Source organism: Colius striatus, unplaced genomic scaffold (assembly GCF_028858725.1).
Source record: "Colius striatus isolate bColStr4 unplaced genomic scaffold, bColStr4.1.hap1 scaffold_38, whole genome shotgun sequence".
Classification (NCBI taxonomy): Eukaryota; Metazoa; Chordata; class Aves; order Coliiformes; family Coliidae; genus Colius; species Colius striatus.
Genome location: NW_026908522.1, coordinates 1 through 20056, shown reverse-complemented (window position 1 = coordinate 20056; position 20056 = coordinate 1). Strand labels below are relative to the sequence as shown.

Below are 20056 nucleotides of genomic sequence, written 5' to 3'. Positions count from 1 at the left end.
GGCCGGGTGTGGGGGCGGCCGGCGGGGCCATGCCCGAGCCCCCGCTGCGGGGAGCCGGGGGGACACGAGCGGGGCGCCAGGCCCAGCCCCGGGCCTGCTCTCAGCTCCCCCCGCCCCGGCGCTTTCCCCGCGGCTGTGACGGGGCCCGGCCGCCCCCGGGACTACAGATCCCGGCGCTCCCCGCCGCCGGAGCCGTGCCGTTCCCCGGCCAGGCCGCCCAGTCCATCGCCGAGGCGAGCGGCGGCGGAGCGGGGCCTGGAGCGGGGACTGCAGCTCCCGAAGGGCGGCGGGGACGGCGCGACGCTGGGCGGACACCGACCCCCGGCCCCTGCCCGCTCCGTGTCGCGGCAGGAGACCTGCGGGGAGCCTCTGCTTTGGAGCCTTTGCTTTGGAGCCTCTCTCCCTCCGCAGCACAGGCTCCGGCCCGGGGCTCTCGCAGCCTGGTTGTTGCTTCAGCGTGTCACCGAGGCGGGGTTTGACTCCAGGGAGCTGCTTCTACTTTGCTCTGGCCTTAATAATAACTTCAGGCTCAGCTGCAGGAGGACAGGGAGCTGCTGGAGAGAGCTCAGCACAGGGCACAGAGATGCTGGAGTGGAGCATCTGCCTTGTGCTGAAAGGCTGAGGGAGCTGGGGCTCTGCAGCCTGGAGAAGAGGAGCCTGAGGGCTGAGCTCAGTCATGTCTGCAAGTGGCAGGAGGCTGGAGCCAGGCTGTGCTCAGGGATGGCCAATGACAGCACAAGGGGCAATGGGGATAAACTGGAACAGAAGAGGTTCCAAAGCAACACCAGGAGGAATTTGTTCCCTGTTGAGCTGAGGGAGCACTGGCAGGGGCTGCCCAGATGGGCTGTGGAGGCTCCTTCTCTGGGCACATCCCAACCCCAGCTGGATGAGTCCCTGTGTGCCCTGCTCTAGGTGCTGCTGCTCTGGCAGGGGGTTGCACTGGATGAGCTTCCCAGGTCCCTTGCAGCCCTTGAGGCTCTGTGACTGTGCCACATCATTGGGGTGCTGAGGGCTGGGGGTTAGTTCAGTGCTGGGCCTGGCAGTGTGAGGTGACACGTTCCTGTGCCCCCTGAGCATGAGGAACCTGCTTGAGGGGGCTGGAGGAGCTCTGGAGCTTCCTTCCCACCCCATCACTGTGTGATTCTCTGGTTCCACTGGCACAGGAGGAGAAACTCCTGGCAGGGGCTGCCCAGATGGGCTGTGGAGGCTCCTGCTCTGGGCACATCCCAACCCCAGCTGGATGAGTCCCTGTGTGCCCTGCTCTAGGTGCTGCTGGGGTTGCACTGGATGAGCTTTCCAGCTCCCTTCCAACCCTTCAGATCCTGTGCTTCGGGGTCCTCAACCCAAAAGCCAAGGGAAGGATTTGACAAGCTGCTGGGAAGTGCTTAGAGGAGGTTAATTAAAACCAAGGCCATGAGAAGCTATCCTGTGAGGCAAGCCTTGTGTGAAACCCCACTGATGTGCCCAGTCCCACCCTGCCCCGAGGGGCTGACAAGCATTAAACATATCAAAAACATGTATTGAGGCCTCTGGGAGCATGAGGGAGAAAGGCAAGTGGGGTTCTCAGCAGCTCTGACACTTAAAGGTCCATTCTTTCCTCCACTCTTTACCCAGCCCAGAGCAAAGCTGAGTGATCCCATCCCAAGGAGCCTGAGGAGAATGTTCCTGTAGCTCACAGAGGGTCTCTCAGCACCAGCCTTTCTCTGGGGCAGCACAGAATCGCCTTTCCCTGGGACTGGAAGTTTTCAGACTGCCAAAAAGGACGAGTTGTTCTCCTTGGCTCTCGGCGGGAAGCACCGGGGGAGCAGGTTAAACACCCGCAGCTCTGGGGCCAGGCAGCCCTCCTCCTCCCTCCTCCTCCCTCTCCCTCCTCCTCTGCAGAGGAGAACCAACAATAGCCCTGGCAGAGATAGGAGGGACCGAGTTTCAACAAGGGCTCGCTCTCACTGCTCTGAAGGAGGGAGAAATCTTTGTTTCTCTCGCCCTTTGTCCAGCTTTTTCTGTTTAAGCTGGAAATTCCTGGGGCCTGGCTCCAGCCCCAGGGCAGCAGGGGACCCTCTGCCCCCTCTGCTTATTTATTTGTGTTGCTCTCGGGCTCCTTAGGAGAAAACAAGCCAAGGAAAGCACATGGGTGGAAAGAAAAGAGTTCAGCCCGGGACCCCTGAGCGCTGGGTCACAGCCGAGGCTCCGGTTTCATTCAGTCCCAGGCTGGGAGGACACAGCCTTGGCTTGGCCCAACCCCCCAAACCCTGCAGCCCCAGGGAGCAAACCCTCAGTGCCCAGAGCTTGCCTAGGTTTAGTCTGAAGCCGTTTGGCAGCAGGGCTTAGGCCAGAAGGAGCCTGAGGTGACCATTTGTTCATGCAGTGACTTTGTCACCCTCTAAACCCCACCCCAAGCAGCTCCCCCCCATCACCCTGGAGCATCCTCCACCCCAAGTAACCCCGAGCCCCGGCCTGGGCAGAACTGGTGGTTTTACTCTTTTCCACTGGTTTTGCACCAGGTTTACACAGTTCTACAGCAGTTTCACACTGGTCTACACAACTTTGCACTGGTGTTACACAGTTCTAGACTAGTTTCACACTGGTCTACACAACTTTGCACTGGTTTCACACTGGTTTTATACTGGCTTTACAGTTTTACACCACTTTCACACTGGTTTTACTCTTTTCCACTGATTTTACACCAGTTTCACACTGGTTTTATACTGGCTTTACAGTTTGACACCAGTTTCACACTGGTTTTACACTAGCTTTACAGTTTTACACCAGTTTCACACTGGTTTTACACTGGCTTTACAGTTTTACACCAGTTTCACACTGGTTTTACACTGGCTTTACAGTTTTACACCACTTTCACACTGGTTTTACACTGGCTTTACAGTTTTACACCACTTTCACACTGGTTTTACACTGGCTTTACAGTTTTACACCACTTTCACACTGGTTTTACACTGGCTTTACAGTTTTACACCAGTTTCACACTGGTTTTATACTGGCTTTACAGTTTTACACCAGTTTCACACTGGTTTTACACTGGCTTTACAGTTTTACACCAGTTTCACACTGGTTTTACACTGGCTTTACAGTTTTACACCGCTTTCACACTGGTTTTACACTGGCTTTACAGTTTTACACCGCTTTCACACTGGTTTTACACTGGCTTTACAGTTTTACACCAGTTTCACACTGGTTTTATACTGGCTTTACAGTTTTACACCAGCTTCACACTGGTTTTATACTGGCTTTACAGTTTTACACCCCTTTCACACTGGTTTTACACTGGCTTTACAGTTTTACACCAGTTTCACACTGGTTTTACACTGGCTTTACAGTTTTACACCACTTTCACACTGGTTTTACACTGGCTTTACAGTTTTACACCAGTTTCACACTGGTTTTATACTGGCTTTACAGTTTTACACCACTTTCACACTGGTTTTACACTGGCTTTACAGTTTTATACCACTTTCACACTGGTTTTATACTGGCTTTACAGTTTTACACCAGTTTCACACTGGTTTTTTACTGGCTTTACAGTTTTACACCACTTTCACACTGGTTTTACACTGGCTTTACAGTTTTACACCGCTTTCACACTGGTTTTATACTGGCTTTACAGTTTTACACCAGTTTCACACTGGTTTTATACTGGCTTTACAGTTTTACACCAGCTTCACACTGGTTTTACACTGGCTTTACAGTTTTACACCACTTTCACACTGGTTTTACACTGGCTTTACAGTTTTACACCAGTTTCACACTGGTTTTACACTGGCTTTACAGTTTTACACCAGTTTCACACTGGTTTTACACTGGCTTTACAGTTTTACACCACTTTCACACTGGTTTTACACTGGCTTTACAGTTTTACACCACTTTCACACTGGTTTTACACTGGCTTTACAGTTTTACACCACTTTCACACTGGTTTTACACTGGCTTTACAGTTTTACACCAGTTTCACACTGGTTTTATACTGGCTTTACAGTTTTACACCAGTTTCACACTGGTTTTACACTGGCTTTACAGTTTTACACCAGTTTCACACTGGTTTTACACTGGCTTTACAGTTTTACACCGCTTTCACACTGGTTTTACACTGGCTTTACAGTTTTACACCGCTTTCACACTGGTTTTACACTGGCTTTACAGTTTTACACCAGTTTCACACTGGTTTTATACTGGCTTTACAGTTTTACACCAGCTTCACACTGGTTTTATACTGGCTTTACAGTTTTACACCAGTTTCACACTGGTTTTACACTGGCTTTACAGTTTTACACCAGTTTCACACTGGTTTTACACTGGCTTTACAGTTTTACACCACTTTCACACTGGTTTTACACTGGCTTTACAGTTTTACACCAGTTTCACACTGGTTTTATACTGGCTTTACAGTTTTACACCACTTTCACACTGGTTTTACACTGGCTTTACAGTTTTATACCACTTTCACACTGGTTTTATACTGGCTTTACAGTTTTACACCAGTTTCACACTGGTTTTTTACTGGCTTTACAGTTTTACACCACTTTCACACTGGTTTTACACTGGCTTTACAGTTTTACACCGCTTTCACACTGGTTTTATACTGGCTTTACAGTTTTACACCAGTTTCACACTGGTTTTATACTGGCTTTACAGTTTTACACCAGCTTCACACTGGTTTTACACTGGCTTTACAGTTTTACACCACTTTCACACTGGTTTTACACTGGCTTTACAGTTTTACACCAGTTTCACACTGGTTTTATACTGGCTTTACAGTTTTACACCAGCTTCACACTGGTTTTACACTGGCTTTACAGTTTTACACCGCTTTCACACTGGTTTTACACTGGCTTTACAGTTTTACACCAGTTTCACACTGGTTTTACACTGGCTTTACAGTTTTACACCACTTTCACACTGGTTTTACACTGGCTTTACAGTTTTACACCACTTTCACACTGGTTTTATACTGGCTTTACAGTTTTACACCACTTTCACACTGGTTTTACACTGGCTTTACAGTTTTACACCAGCTTCACACTGGTTTTATACTGGCTTTACAGTTTTACACCACTTTCACACTGGTTTTACACTGGCTTTACAGTTTTACACCAGTTTCACACTGGTTTTACACTGGCTTTACAGTTTTACACCACTTTCACACTGGTTTTATACTGGCTTTACAGTTTTACACCACTTTCACACTGGTTTTACACTGGCTTTACAGTTTTACACCACTTTCACACTGGTTTTATACTGGCTTTACAGTTTTACACCACTTTCACACTGGTTTTATACTGGCTTTACAGTTTTACACCACTTTCACACTGGTTTTACACTGGCTTTACAGTTTTACACCAGCTTCACACTGGTTTTATACTGGCTTTACAGTTTGACACCACTTTCACACTGGTTTTACACTGGCTTTACAGTTTTACACCAGTTTCACACTGGTTTTACACTGGCTTTACAGTTTTACACCACTTTCACACTGGTTTTATACTGGCTTTACAGTTTTACACCAGTTTCACACTGGTTTTATACTGGCTTTACAGTTTTACACCAGTTTCACACTGGTTTTTTACTGGCTTTACAGTTTTACACCACTTTCACACTGGTTTTACACTGGCTTTACAGTTTTACACCACTTTCACACTGGTTTTACACTGGCTTTACAGTTTTACACCAGCTTCACACTGGTTTTACACTGGCTTTACAGTTTTACACCACTTTCACACTGGTTTTACACTGGCTTTACAGTTTTACACCAGTTTCACACTGGTTTTATACTGGCTTTACAGTTTTACACCAGTTTCACACTGTTTTTACACTGGCTTTACAGTTTTACACTGGTTTTATACTGGCTTTACAGTTTTACACCACTTTCACACTGGTTTTACTCATTTCCACCGGTTTTACACCATCTTACACATTTTTGTCGCCTTTTCACAGCAGTTCAACCACTTTCACACCGTTTCCCTCGGGTTATCCCAGCTTGACGCTGCTTTTACACCGGATCCCTGCATTCCCAAGCCAGCCCGATGTCACACCGAGGTGACCCGTGTCGCGCCGTGTCCCGATTCCTCCTGACAGAGCCACGACCGTCCCCCCACGCCGAGCCGCGGGCACACGGCCACGTCTCTATCACCAGTCAGGGGGGCTCAGGGGGATGCTGGTGGGATGTGCGCCCCACGCACGGCGCGTTCGCCCCGTCCAGCCCAGCCGCTGCTCTCGGCCGCTCACGCGTGAGCCGGGGGGACTGTGCGCGTCCAAGGCAGCGCTGCCGAGCCTCCGAGCGCATCCACCGGCAGCAGGAGGAGGAGGAGGAAGGGGGGGGGAAAGGGGGGCGGAGGGAGGGAGCAATTGAATTTCAAACACAAACAACCGCATGGGGCAGGGACCCACCGCCGCCGCTCCGCTCCGCTCCTAGTACCGGGGCCCCCGCCGCCCCCCGCCCCGGCCGCTCCGCCGGGCTCGCCGCGCTGGGGGGGCTGCAGAAGCCGCTGCTTCCCCTCCTCCTCCTCCTCCTCTTCCTCCTCCTCCTTCTCCTCTCCCCCCCCTCCCCCTCTTTTTAGTATTATTATTTTTCGCTAAGCCCTGCCTCGCCGGGTTTTGCCTCCCAAAAACTTCAGCCTTAACCCCCCCCCTCCCCTCCCCTCCTCTCCTTTCCCCTGCCCGCCCCCCCCCACCCCTCCCCCCCCCCCTCCCCGTTCCCGGGAGGAGCCGCCAGCAAAGATGTCCCGGTCGCACCGGCAGAAGGAATACAAATGCGGGGACCTGGTTTTCGCCAAGATGAAGGGTTACCCGCACTGGCCTGCCCGGGTAAGGAGCCGCCGGGGGAAGGGGGGGGTTGCGATGGCAGCCGCCGGTGTCCCCGTTCGCGGCCGCTGCTCCCCGTTGCATAACGCGGGCGGCCACGCGCCGCAGCCGCTGTCCCGGAGCACGGCGTGGGGGGTGGGGGGGTGTTGGGAGGGGGGTGGGGACCCTGACCCGACCCCGGGCCTGGGCAAGGAATGGGCTGTCGGGGTTTTTTTTGGCTGGATTCAACTTTACCGGCACCTTATGTAAGGCCTTGGAGCGGCCCCGCTCGCCGGGGCGGAGAAGTTGGGGGGGGGGGGGGGTGGTTATTCGTTCCTTGAGGGGGGTTGGGGAAGCGCTTTGGGGTGAATTCTGTTGGTTTTGGGAGGGGGTGATGTGTTTAATGTACCTCCCCGGGTCCCTTTTGTGCTGTTCGCTCATTTCTGTCCGGGAGCGGGGGGAGGAGACAGGTGGGGAGGTCACGGGTGGGGGACAGCGTGGCTTTTGCCACCGCGTGGCTGTGGGGAGCCCCCTCCTCACCCCCTTCCCGGGTTGCTCCTGCTCTTTAACCCACGAGGGAAGCCCCCCCCCCCATCCCCATCCCCATCCCCCCCATGCGAGGGATGAGCCGCGACCTGGGCCGCATCCTGCACGGGAGCACGAGGCCGGCGCCAGCCCGGGATGACCCCCCGCCATCACCTCGTGGGGCTGGGAGGGAAAGGTCCTGTGGGGCCTCACCAAGACCCCCCCCCCACACCACCGGGGCTCCGGCAGCGACGCCCCGGGGAGGCTCCTTGGACTTGCTGCTCCACTTCACCGGTGCTTTGCTGGGGGGGGGGGGGGGGGAAGGGTTTGCCCACCCCCACCCTGGCGTTGCCGGCGAGTCCCCGAGCGTGTCCCCCAGGTCCGCGGGGCTCTTACCTCTCACCGAGAGTTTGGCTTGCAAAAATCGATACGATTGCTGAGGACTTAGGACGGGGGCGGGGGGGGGGAGGGAAGCGACGCGAACACGCTGCCGAAGGCGGGGGGGGGCATCGAGGTTGGTGCTGGACCCGACGTGCTGCACCCTCCGTTGGGGCAAATACGGGGTTGGGGGGGTTCCCAAACATCGTGAATAGCATGGACTCGATGGGGGGGTGTGTGTGTGTCCCAGCCCCCTCCCCAGCGTTCAGCCCCCTCCCCAGCGTTGAGCCCTGGGTGGCCTGAGCAGCGTCCATGGGGAAGCTCAGGCTCCGGATTAACGTCGCTGGTTATTTTTAAGCAGTTGATGATGCAGTTTAAAATTTCCTTGGGAGTGTTTTTTTACCCCCCCTCACCACTTCACTCCCACCCCCAGGCCCAGCCCTGCTGCGAACGGGAGCCGCGGCCGCCCGCCGCAACCCGCAACAGGGAGGAATCACCCAGCGGGCTTTAAAGGCTTTCCCCCTGTCCCTCCCCGCCTCTGCCCCCGCCATGCCGTCCCCTCCTCCTTCCCCCTCCTCGGGGTTTGAATAACTTTTGTTTGGTTTGTAGGGTTCTGGCGGTGGAGGCCGGGAGGGGGGTTGGGAACCGTCCGGCTCTGGCACCGGCCTCCCAAAGCGCTTGAAAGCGGCTTTTGGCGAGGAGGAGCCAAAGAGGGATCCCTGGGAGCCACGGCCAGGGCCCAACGCCCACCCTCTGCCTCCTCCTCCTCCGGAGGGTCCCCCCCACACACGACCCCTCTGCTGGGGGGGTGGGAGCTGGGGCACAGCCTCGTGCCCGTGACCAAATTAGCGGCTGCGCGGGGCCAGGCCCGCTCGGGTTTCAGGCCCAGCCACCGGCATGGCCGGAGCGCGGCGGGGCCCCTCGGCAGGGTGGCTTTTGTCCCCCCTCCCCTCAAAACGCAGCAGGTTGAGGTCAGGCCGGGCCTGGGGGATGTGGGGGTGTTGGGTGCTGCTGTGCAGGAGGGGCCGAGCCCCCCAACCCTCCCTGTGCTGACTAATCCCGTCACTGGGCTGGGGTGAAGCCTGTGACTAATTGGCTGCCGTGATGAAACGTGACCCGGCCAGGGCTGGGGTTCACAGGGGTATTTGTTTCCAACCAGGTGTGGCTGGAGCAGAGAGAAAGGTCCAGGGAAGAAATGGAGGAGAGGGAGAGGTGGGGAGCCCTTGGGAAAGGCTGAGGGAGCTGGGGCTCTGGAGCCTGAGGGCTGAGCTCAGTCATGTCTGCAAGTGGCAGGAGGCTGGAGCCAGGCTGTGCTCAGGGATGGCCAATGACAGCACAAGGGGCAATGGGGATAAACTGGAACAGAAGAGGTTCCAAAGCAACACCAGGAGGAATTTGTTCCCTGTTGAGCTGAGGGAGCACTGGCAGGGGCTGCCCAGATGGGCTGTGGAGGCTCCTTCTCTGGGCACATCCCAACCCCAGCTGGACACGTTCCTGTGCCCCCTGAGCATGAGGAACCTGCTTGAGGGGGCTGGAGGAGCTCTGGAGGTTCCTTCCCACCCCCATCACTGTGTGATTCTCTGGTTGCACTGGCACAGGAGGAGAAACTCCTGGCAGGGGCTGCCCAGATGGGCTGTGGAGGCTCCTGCTCTGGGCACATCCAACCCCAGCTGGATGAGTCCCTGTGTGCCCTGCTCTAGGTGCTGCTGCTCTGGCAGGGGGTTGCACTGGATGAGCTTCCCAGGTCCCTTCCAGCACTTGAGGTTCTGTGATCTGTGGATCACCAGCCAGCTCAGCCCCCAGCTCAATGGAGACCCCTCCCCAAGAAGGGAAACTGAGGCACGGAGCCCAGCCTTCCCACACACAGAGCTCTGTCACCTGCCCAGGGGCACGTCCCTGCTGCTGCAGGGTGTGGGATTGCAACAGGGGATGGTGCAGCAGCCCAGGGGGTCCTGGCACTGCTGGCATCCCCCTCCCCAAGCAGCTGCTATTCCCATGGGCATGTGGCAGGGGCAGAGGGGAGGGCAGGGCCCCTCGCTGCTGGGCTGGATCCATCCTGCCATGAGCTTTGCCACTGTGAGGAGCAAAACAAGCAGTTTAATTCTGGCAGTGGGGGGCTGGGGCTGCTCAGTGCTGGCAGAAGCCCCTCTCCAGTGAGTTGTGTCCTGCTGTTGCAGCACCAAGTGCAGGCAAGCTTGGTCCCCAACCCCAGGTGTTGGGGACAGGGTCACATCTGTGCCCCCTGAGGCTGGGGACAGCCCTGGGGGGCTGCATGGCTGTGGCCATGGGGCTCAGGATTGCCCCAGGTGCTCAGCCTGGCTGCGTGTGCCCCACACATGAATTCATTCCATTCATTCCCCCTTCCAGACAGCCAGTCAGTGGGGAAACTGAGGCAGGGGGTGGGTTGCTCCCAGCACCCCTGTCAGGATCCCTGGGGCTGGTGCAGGACAGGCTGCTCCCAGCTTTGCTCCGTTCCAAGGGCTGGTTGCAAAGGTCAAGTGCAGAGGTTGGGGGCAGAGTCCAGAGCCGGGTACGTGCCCGTCCCTCCCCTGCCACGCTCCAGCACTTTCCCTCCCGGGGGGCCTGGCCCAGCCTTTTCTTTTCAGACCCCCCCCTCCCACAGCCCTGAGGTCCCCAGGGCCCTGGACAAGGACAGACTGGTGCCACTGGTGCCATTTTCAACAGACACATGTGTACTTTAACCCCCCCCCCACACACACTTCTGCACCAGGGATGGCCAAACAGACGTGGGACAAACAGCAGACGCTGCCTCCAGCCCGGGGCAGAGTTTGGCAGCCGGGTGGGCTGCTGCCCCTCACCGTGGGGGGGTCTCCAGGGCAGATGAGGGGGTTCCAAACAGCCCCAGAGCAAAGGCCTCATGGCCACCCTCCCTGCCAGGCCCCGGCGCCTGCCTGCCCTATCGCTGTCCCCACGGGGCTCTTTCCCCCTGCCCCTGCTGATAGAGGTGCCACAGCACACTCTTTGTGACAGAGGTTTGGGTGGAGAAGGGGCAGATAAGGGGCTGTTGCTGGTGGGGATGGGCCTTGCAGCCAGTCCCAACCATCATGGTGGGAACCTGAGCTCCTCAGCCCACCTGGGGGCTGCCCGGCCCTGGGCCACGCTGTGACCTTGGCCAAGGACGGTTCCTGGCGTGGGGATGGGACCTCGATGCCCCCCTGTGCCCCCTTTCCTCAGGAGAGGGTGTTTTCAGGCTTGGGGGGGAGGGGAATGTGTGTGGAATGGCACAGCCAAGGGGCTGCATGAGGGGTTTGGATGGGCTCTGCCTCATCACCACAGGAGCAACCTGCAGCGATGTGCTGAGCCAAGGAGCATCCCCATGGCAGGGCCCTGCTGGCCACTCACCCTCTGACTCATTTTCTCCTCCACCCCATCGGTGCCATGTGGGGATGGAGCCGCTGCTCCCGGCTGCCACGGCAGGGGGGGTGTGGGGGGCTGCTGTGGGCAGGGGTCTCGCTGGGGTGAGGGTGACCCTGACCTTGGAGCTGCCAGGGACCATCCCTGCTGCTCTGTCTCTGCTCCTGAAAAGCCTCTGTGCTTTTGGAGGGGGGCAGAGAGGGGCTTCAGGGCAGGGTAGTGGTGCCAAGAGCTGTGGGGGGGAGGCACATCACCAACATCACCAACCTCAAACCACACGGCAGGGCTGGGAAAGTGGGTGCAGGAGGAGGTCTGGAGACTCCAAACCATGCTGGGGCAGCAGGGTTGCCCATGGCTGTCCATGGCAGCCCCCCATAGCTGCCCACAGACCCTCACAGCTGCCCACATCCCCCCATGGCTGCCCATGGGCCCCCATAGCTGCCCACAGCCCCCCATGGCTGCCCATGGGCCCCCATAGCTGCCCACAGACCCTCACAGCTGCCCACAGCCCCCCATGGCTGCCCATGGACCCCCACAGCTGCCCACAGCCCCCCATGGCTGCCCATGGAAGCCCCCCATAGCTGCCCACAGACCCTCAGAGCTGCCCACAGCCCCCCATAGCTGCCCACAGACCCTCAGAGCTGCCCACAGCCCCCCATGGCTGCCCACGGACCCCCATGGCTGCCCACAGACCCCACACACCCCCCACACACACCCCCCCACACCCCATGGCTGCCCACGGACCCCACACACACCCCCACACACCCCATGGCTGCCCATGGACCCCACACACCCCATGGCTGCCCATGGACCCCCAGAGCTGCCCACAGCCCCCCATGGCTGCCCATGGACCCCAACACAGCCATGGCACAGGGATGGCACAGGGGTGGCACAGGAGTGGCACAGGGGCACGTCCTGGCCTGGTGTAGCTCTCTGGGCGTGGGGACTGAGCACAGGCCACCACCCTGACAGCCCATTGTGTTTGGTGCCTGCACAGAGGCCCTCAGCAGCACCCCAGCCGCTGGCAGTGCCAGCTGCCACGATGGCACACGTTGGGGAATGAAGCTGCACGGGCTCCCCAGCGCCAGGATGAGACCTGGGGGGTCCCTTGGCCAGGTCTCAGCTCTTGGGTGTCACGTTTGAGAGGGTCAATGACACTCCAGGAGGAAAAGGAGGAGGCAGAATCCCCCGTGTGGGTGCTGAGCTGGCTGGCTGGGGAAACTGAGGCTGGGCCAGGCAGGGCTGGAAGTGACTCGGCGAAGGTCGTGCCGTGAGTCAGCAGCGCCCTGGGCACCGGCCCCAGCGCCCGGCCCTGGCACCTTCCTGCCCTGGGACGTGTTGGCACTGGCCCCGGGACCCCCACCCGCTCCTCCCTGGCTCCTTCCAGCTCCCCCAGAGGCTTCCTGGGGGAACGTGTGACTGCGCCGTGTGCTGCCGGGAGCAGGGACGGACGGAGCAGAGACGGAGCGTTATTTTTAGAGGCTTATAAAAAGCAGCCGAGTCGCTGGCGCTGTGCTGCCGCTGCCGAACAGCCGCGGGGGAAACGGCACCTGCCGGGGCTCGGCACGGCTGCACATGGACCCCCAGAGCTGCACATGGACCCCCAGGGCTGCACATGGACCCCCAGAGCTGCACATGGACCCCCCAGAGCTGCACATGGACCCCCATGGCTGCACATGGACCCCCAGGGCTGCACATGGACCCCAACACACCCCATGGCTGCACATGGACCCCCAGAGCTGCCCACAGCCCCCCAGGGCTGCACATGGACCCACACACATCCCCACACACCCCCACACACATCCCCACACACCCCATGGCTGCACATGGACCCCCAGAGCTGCCCACACACCCCAACACACCCCATGGCTGCACATGGACCCCCAGAGCTGCCCACACACCCCAACACACCCCATGGCTGCACATGGACCCCCAGAGCTGCCCACACACCCCAACACACCCCATGGCTGCACATGGACCCCCAGAGCTGCCCACAGCCCCCCATGGCTGCACATGGACCCACACACACCCCCACACACCCCATGGCTGCACATGGACCCACACACACCCCCACACACCCCATGGCTGCACATGGACCCCCAGAGCTGCACATGGACCCCCAGAGCTGCCCACACACCCCAACACACCCCAGGGCTGCACATGAACCCCACACACCCCAACACACCCCATGGCTGCACATGGACCCCCAGAGCTGCACATGCACCCCCAGAGCTGCCCACACACCCCAACACACCCCATGGCTGCACATGGACCCCCAGAGCTGCCCACAGCCCCCCATGGCTGCACATGGACCCACACACACCCCCACACACCCCATGGCTGCACATGGACCCACACACACCCCAACACACCCCATGGCTGCACATGGACCCCCAGAGCTGCCCACAGCCCCCCAGGGCTGCACATGGACCCCATGGCTGCACATGGACCCCCAGAGCTGCCCACAGCCCCCCAGGGCTGCACATGGACCCCAACACACCCCATGGCTGCACATGGACCCCCAGAGCTGCCCACACACCCCATGGCTGCCCATGGACCCCCCCACACCCCAACACACCCCATGGCTGCCCATGGACCCACACACACCCCAACACACCCCATGGCTGCCCATGGACCCACACATACACCCTCACACACCCCATGGCTGCCCATAGACCGCCAGAGCTACCCACAACCCCTCACAGCTGCCCACAGCCCCCCATGGCTGCCCATGACCCCCCATAGCTGCCCACAGCCCCCCACATCTGCTCACAGCCCCCCCACAGCTGCCCACAGCTGCCCACAGACCCCCATAGCTGCCCATAGTCCCCCACAGCTGCCCACAGACCCTCACAGCTACCCACAACCCCTCACAGCTGCCCACAGCCCCCCATAGATGCCCACAAACTCCCACAGCTACCCACCGCCCCCCATGGCTGCCCATGGCCCCCCATGGCTGCTCACAGCCCCCCACATCTGCTTACAGCCCCCCCATAGCTGCCCACAGCCCCCCATAGATGCCCACAGACCCCCACAGCTGCCTATAGCCCCCCACAGCTGCCCACAGACCCTCACAGCTGCCCATAGCACCCCACAGCTGCCCACAGACCCCCACAGCTACCCACAGTCCCCCACAGCTGCCCATGGACCCCCATGGCCCCCCACAGAGCCAGGCCTGGGGCTGATGCCCTGCACGAGTTTGCTGAGCTGCTGGTGCCCCCAGGGGTGGGAGAAGGGTCCCCCCCCCCCCCCCCGGCTCCAGGCTCTGGTTTCCTTCCCTGCCTGTGCTGCCCTGGGGGTGAAGCCCTGGGCAGTGCTCAGAGCCCAGCTGGGGGTGCTGCCCCGGGGCCCCACGCTCAGCCCCAGCCTTTGTGCCCTGCAGATCGATGAGATGCCCGAAGCTGCCGTCAAATCCTCCTCCAACAAATACCAAGTTTTCTTCTTTGGGACCCACGAAACGTGAGTGAGGCCTCGGCGTGGGGAGGGGGAGACGGGGCCCAGGGAGGCCCTGATGGCCCCAGGGCTCCTGGGGGGGAGGTAAGGCTTCCCCCAGCTGCCACCCTTCGCTGCTTCACCCCCTGAGCAGGGTGTTCCTGGAGCCCAAAGGGGGTGCGAGGAGATGGGGAAGATGCCCCCAGGGGTGTGGGGGAGAGGGGGAAGATGAGGCTTGAGGAGGCCCTGATGGCCCCAGGGGTCTTTGGGGAGAGGTAAAGGCTTCACCCAGCTGCCATCCCTCACTGCAGGGCTTTCCTGGGGCCCAAAGACCTCTTCCCCTATGAGGAGTGCAAGGAGAAGTTCGGGAAGCCCAACAAACGGAAAGGGTTCAGTGAAGGTCTGTGGGAGATCGAGAACAACCCCACGGTCAAAGCCTCTGGCTACCAGGTGGGTCACAAGGCAGGGTCACCCTGCTTCTCATCCCCATCTCTCCAGCCACCTTCCCCAGGTGCCCTCTGTGAGTTACACACACACACACACCCTCACCCTCCTTCTCTCCTCCAGCCCACCCAGAAGAAAAGCTGCCCCGAGGCCGCCGAGGCAGAGCGGGAGCCCGAGGGTGATGGGGAGAAGAAGGGCAATGCCGAGGGCAGCAGCGACGAGGAGGGGAAGCTGGTGATTGATGAGCAGTCCAAGGACAAGAACGAGAAAGCTGGGATCAAGAGGAAAGCAGAAGATGCTCTGGAGGTAAGGGAAGGGGCCACTGGGGATGGGGATGTGGGTAAGGAGAGGTCCTGGGCTGGGCTGAGCTGGTTCCAGCCCCTCCCCTCACCCTCCCCCAGGACTCCCCGAAACGCACCAAGGAGACAGAGGGGCAGGAAGGGGAGAAGAAAGTGGACAACGAAGAGGTCCCCAAAGAGGAGGCAAAAGCCAACCCAGGCGAAGGGGAGAAGGAGAAGAACAGCGATGCCACCAGCGTGCCGGACGCCAACGAGGCCAAGCAGGAGGGCAAGGAGAAAGCTGGCACGGAGGAGGTCAGAGACCACAAGGAGAGGTGAGAGTGGTGTGGTGACTGCCTTCTCTGCACCTCACCTCCCTTCCCTGCACCTCACCTCCCTTCCCTGCACCTCACCTCCCATCCCTGCACCTCACCTCCCATCACTGGAGCTCACCTCCCATCCCTGCACCTCACCTCCCATCCCTGCACATCACCTCTCATCCCTCCATCTCACCTCCCATCCCTGCACCTCACCTCCCTTCCCTGCACCTCACCTCCCATCCCTGCACCTCACCTCCCTTCCCTGGATCTCACCTCCCTTCCCTGCACCTTACCTCCCTTCCCTGCACCTCACCTCTCTTCCCTGCACCTCACCTCTCATCCCTGCACCTCACCTCCCATCCCTGCACCTCACCTCCCTTCCCTGCACCTCACCTCCCTTCCCTGCACCTCACCTCCCATCCCTGCACCTCACCTCTCTTCCCTGGATCTCACCTCCCTTCCCTGCACCTCACCTCCCATCCCTGCACCTCATCTCCCTTCCCTGCACCTCACCTCCCTTCCCTGCACCTCACCTCCCTTCCCTGCACCTCACCTCCCATCCCTGCACCTCACCTCCCTTCCCTGCACCTCACCTCCCATCCCTGGATCTCACCTCCCATCCCTGCACCTCACCTCCCATCCCTGCACCTCACCTCCCTTCCCTGCACCTCACCTCCCATCCCTGCACCTCACCTCCCTTCCCTGCACCTCACCTCCCATCCCTGGATCTCACCTCCCATCCCTGCACCTCACCTCCCTTCCCTGCACCTCACCTCCCATCCCTGCACCTCACCTCCCTTCCCTGCACCTCACCTCCCATCCCTGGATCTCACCTCCCATCCCTGCACCTCACCTCCCTTCCCTGCACCTCACCTCCCATCCCTGGATCTCACCTCCCATCCCTGCACCTCACCTCCCATCCCTGCACCTCACCTCCCTTCCCTGCACCTCACCTCCCTTCCCTGCACCTCACCTCCCATCCCTGGATCTCACCTCCCATCCCTGCACCTCACCTCCCTTCCCTGCACCTCACCTCCCATCCCTGCACCTCACCTCCCTTCCCTGCACCTCACCTCCCATCCCTGGATCTCACCTCCCATCCCTGCACCTCATCTCCCATCCCTGCACCTCACCTCCCATCCCTGGATCTCACCTCCCTTCCCTGCACCTCACCTCCCATCCCTGCACCTCACCTCCCTTCCCTGGATCTCACCTCCCTTCCCTGCACCTCACCTCCCATCCCTGCACCTCACCTCCCTTCCCTGGATCTCACCTCCCTTCCCTGCACCTCACCTCCCATCCCTGCACCTCACCTCCCTTCCCTGGATCTCACCTCCCTTCCCTGCACCTCACCTCCCATCCCTGCACCTCACCTCCCATCCCTGCACCTCACCTCCCTTCCCTGCACCTCACCTCCCTTCCCTGCACCTCACCTCCCATCCCTGGATCTCACCTCCCATCCCTGCACCTCACCTCCCTTCCCTGCACCTCACCTCCCATCCCTGCACCTCACCTCCCTTCCCTGCACCTCACCTCCCATCCCTGCACCTCACCTCCCTTCCCTGCACCTCACCTCCCATCCCTGGATCTCACCTCCCATCCCTGCACCTCATCTCCCATCCCTGCACCTCACCTCCCATCCCTGGATCTCACCTCCCTTCCCTGCACCTCACCTCCCATCCCTGCACCTCACCTCCCTTCCCTGGATCTCACCTCCCTTCCCTGCACCTCACCTCCCATCCCTGCACCTCACCTCCCTTCCCTGCACCTCACCTCCCTTCCCTGCACCTCACCTCCCATCCCTGGATCTCACCTCCCTTCCCTGCACCTCACCTCCCATCCCTGCACCTCACCTCCCATCCCTGGATCTCACCTCCCATCCCTGGATCTCACCTCCCATCCCTGCACATCACCTCTCATCCCTCCATCTCACCTCCCATCCCTGCACATCACCTCCCTTCCCTGGATCTCACCTCCCTTCCCTGCACCTCACCTCCCATCCCTGCACCTCACCTCCCATCCCTGCACCTCACCTCCATTCCCTGCACCTCATCTCCCATCCCTGCACCTCATCTCCCATCCCTGCACCTCACCTCCCTTCCCTGCACCTCACCTCCCTTCCCTGCACCTCACCTCTCATCCCTGCACCTCACCTCCCTTCCCTGCACCTCACCTCCCATCCCTGGATGTCACCTCTAAAGGTCCCTTCCAACCCCTACCACTCAGTGATTCTCTGATCCCACACAGCCAGGCGTGGGGAGGGGGCTGTGTGGGGTCGTGCCAGCCCCATGGGGGTGCCAGATGCCACCCTGGGCTCTGTGACTGAGCACCCTGCCCTTCTCTTGCCTCCCACAGCCTGTAGCAGCCTCTCCCCAGTGAGCCCATCTGTCCCTGCTGGGTGCTGCAGCGAGAAACAAACAGGAGACTGAAATGTCCACCAGAAGAAAACACACAAAAAAAGACCAAAAAAATGACAAAATACATAAAAAGCCAAAAAAAAAGAGAGAGAAATGAAGAGGACAAGGGGGTGAGAGGAGCCCTGAGGCGACTGCGTCCCCGGCCCCGCCGTCACGGGGGGCATTGCTTTGTATTAGTGATTTCTAGGGGGCTGATCAGTTGATTTGAAATAAAAAGCGATTCATGCCTTTTTAAAGAGCTTCCACAGCTTCTCTGTGCCCTTGCCAGGCTCAGCACGCTGCCCTGTGCTCCCCTTGGGAGGCTGCAGCAGCTCTGGTTTGGTTTCTGGGTGTTGAAGGGAGGATGAGGAGGAATTGGAGAGAGGAATGGGGATGGGAGAAGGGCAGCAGAGCTGGGGAAGGGGTTGGAGCACAAGTCTGGTGAGGCAGCAGCGTGCCCAGGGGGGCAAGAAGGACAAGGGCTGCCTGGCTGGGCTCAGCAGCAGCAGCAGGGCAGGGATTGTTCCCCATGCTGGGCCCTGGGGAGGCTGCAGCTCCAGGGCTGTGTCAGTGCTGGGCCCCTCACTCACTGCCACAGGGACACTGAGGGGCTGCAGCGTGGCCAGAGCCGGGCACAGAGCTGGGGAAGGGGCTGGAGCACAAGGGGCTGGGCAGGGGCTGAGGGAATGGGGGTGTTGAGGCTGGAGAAGAGGAGGCTGAGGGCAGCCAGCAGCACTCTCTGTTCCATCTCTGGAGCCTGGGGGCAGTGATGGTGAGGCTTGAAGGCTGAGGTGAGCACTGCCCTTGGTTTTCAGGGCTCCTGGGAGCTCCCTGAGTCCTGGCTGCCTTCCTGAAGGAAGCCCAGAGGAATGGCAGCGTGCTGCTGGGCACTGGAGCTGCCTGGGAGTGTCACCCCCCGTGCTCTGGGGAAGCCTGAGAGCTTCAGCTGGATCCAGGGAGGAGAAGCAGAAAGGAGGTGTGAGGAGCCTTTGGCACAGGGAGAGAGACAGTTCTTGTTTGGAGAAGGAGCCTCATGAGGGAATGGGGGTGTTGAGGCTGGAGAAGAGGCTGAGGGGAGCCAGGAGCACTCTGTGACACTCCCTGACAGGCTGCAGGGAGCTGGGGGTCAGGCTTTGCTCCCCAGTAACAAGAGGAAAGGGGCTGGAGTTGCCCCAGGGGAGGTTGAGGCTGGAGATGGGGAACAATTTCTTCCCCCCAATGTGCATCCCTGTGCCAGGGTGCTGAGGGCTGTGGGGGAGTGCCCAGCCCTGGGGGGGATCCTGACGCCGTGGGGCTGAGGGACCCGGCTCCGTGGCGGCTGCAGCAGCACCGGGGGAACACTGGGGCTCCATGAGCTTAAACAGCTCCTCGGCCTCAACGGCTGAGCCCAGGGACCGCTGTGGGCTGGGCAGTGACGTGAGAGGGAAAGGGACGGGTTTTGGAGGGGAATCACAGGATGGAGGGGGCTGGCAGGGCCCTGCAGAGCTGCCCCAGCCCTGCTCCAGCGGCTTCCCCTGGCTCAGGGGCACAGGAACGTGGTCCAGGTGGGGTTGGGAAGCTTCTGAGAAGGAGCCTCCACACCCTCCCTGGCAGCCTGGGCCAGGGCTCAGCACCAAAGCACTTTCTCCTCATGGTTCCAGTGGAACCAGAGAATCACTTCAGAGCTCTTTAGACCTTTAAGAGCTGCTCCAGCCCCCTAAAGCAGGTTCCTCGTGGTCAGAGGGGCACAGGAACGTGTCCAGGGGGGGTTGGGAAGCTCCTCAGGAGCCTCCACACACCTGGGCAGCCTGGGCCAGGGCTCCTCAGCTCAGCGCCAAAGAGCTGCTCCGTACGTTTAAGCGCAGACGCTGCACACAGAGTCCCGCAGCGCCGCGGGAGAGCGACGGCGGGGGCGAGGCCGCCGCAGCGGCCCCGAGCCCCACCGAGCAGAAAATGGAGCCCTGGCCCCGCGCCGGCCCCGCGCGGGACAGCAGCCCCGGCAGCGCCGCGGGGAGCGGGGCGGCCGCGGCTCCGAGGGGCTCCGGCCAAGCCGGGGAGCGGCGCGGCCGCCGCAGGGCGCGATGGCGGCGGGGGGCGGGTGGAGGGGGCCCGCCGCGGCCCGCGCAGGGGCACTGGCGGG

At 60.0% G+C, this 20056-nt stretch overlaps 1 protein-coding gene across 2 annotated transcripts; it reads left to right on the top strand.

Moving 5' to 3' along the window:
• Positions 1–6317: 6317 nt before the first annotated feature.
• On the top strand, positions 6318–18194 carry HDGF (heparin binding growth factor). 2 transcript variants are annotated; one of them, XM_062019983.1, is made up of 6 exons: positions 6323–6813; positions 14450–14526; positions 14811–14949; positions 15067–15249; positions 15345–15556; positions 17897–18194. In XM_062019983.1, the coding sequence occupies exons 1-6, from the start codon at positions 6727–6729 to the stop codon at positions 17901–17903; spliced, it is 705 nt and encodes a 234-aa protein (XP_061875967.1). In that variant the 5' UTR covers positions 6323–6726; the 3' UTR covers positions 17904–18194. The 2 variants fall into 2 exon arrangements, with proteins under 2 accessions (XP_061875966.1, XP_061875967.1); XM_062019982.1 differs by having other exon boundaries at positions 6318–6813; positions 14811–15249.
• Positions 18195–20056: the final 1862 nt, after the last annotated feature.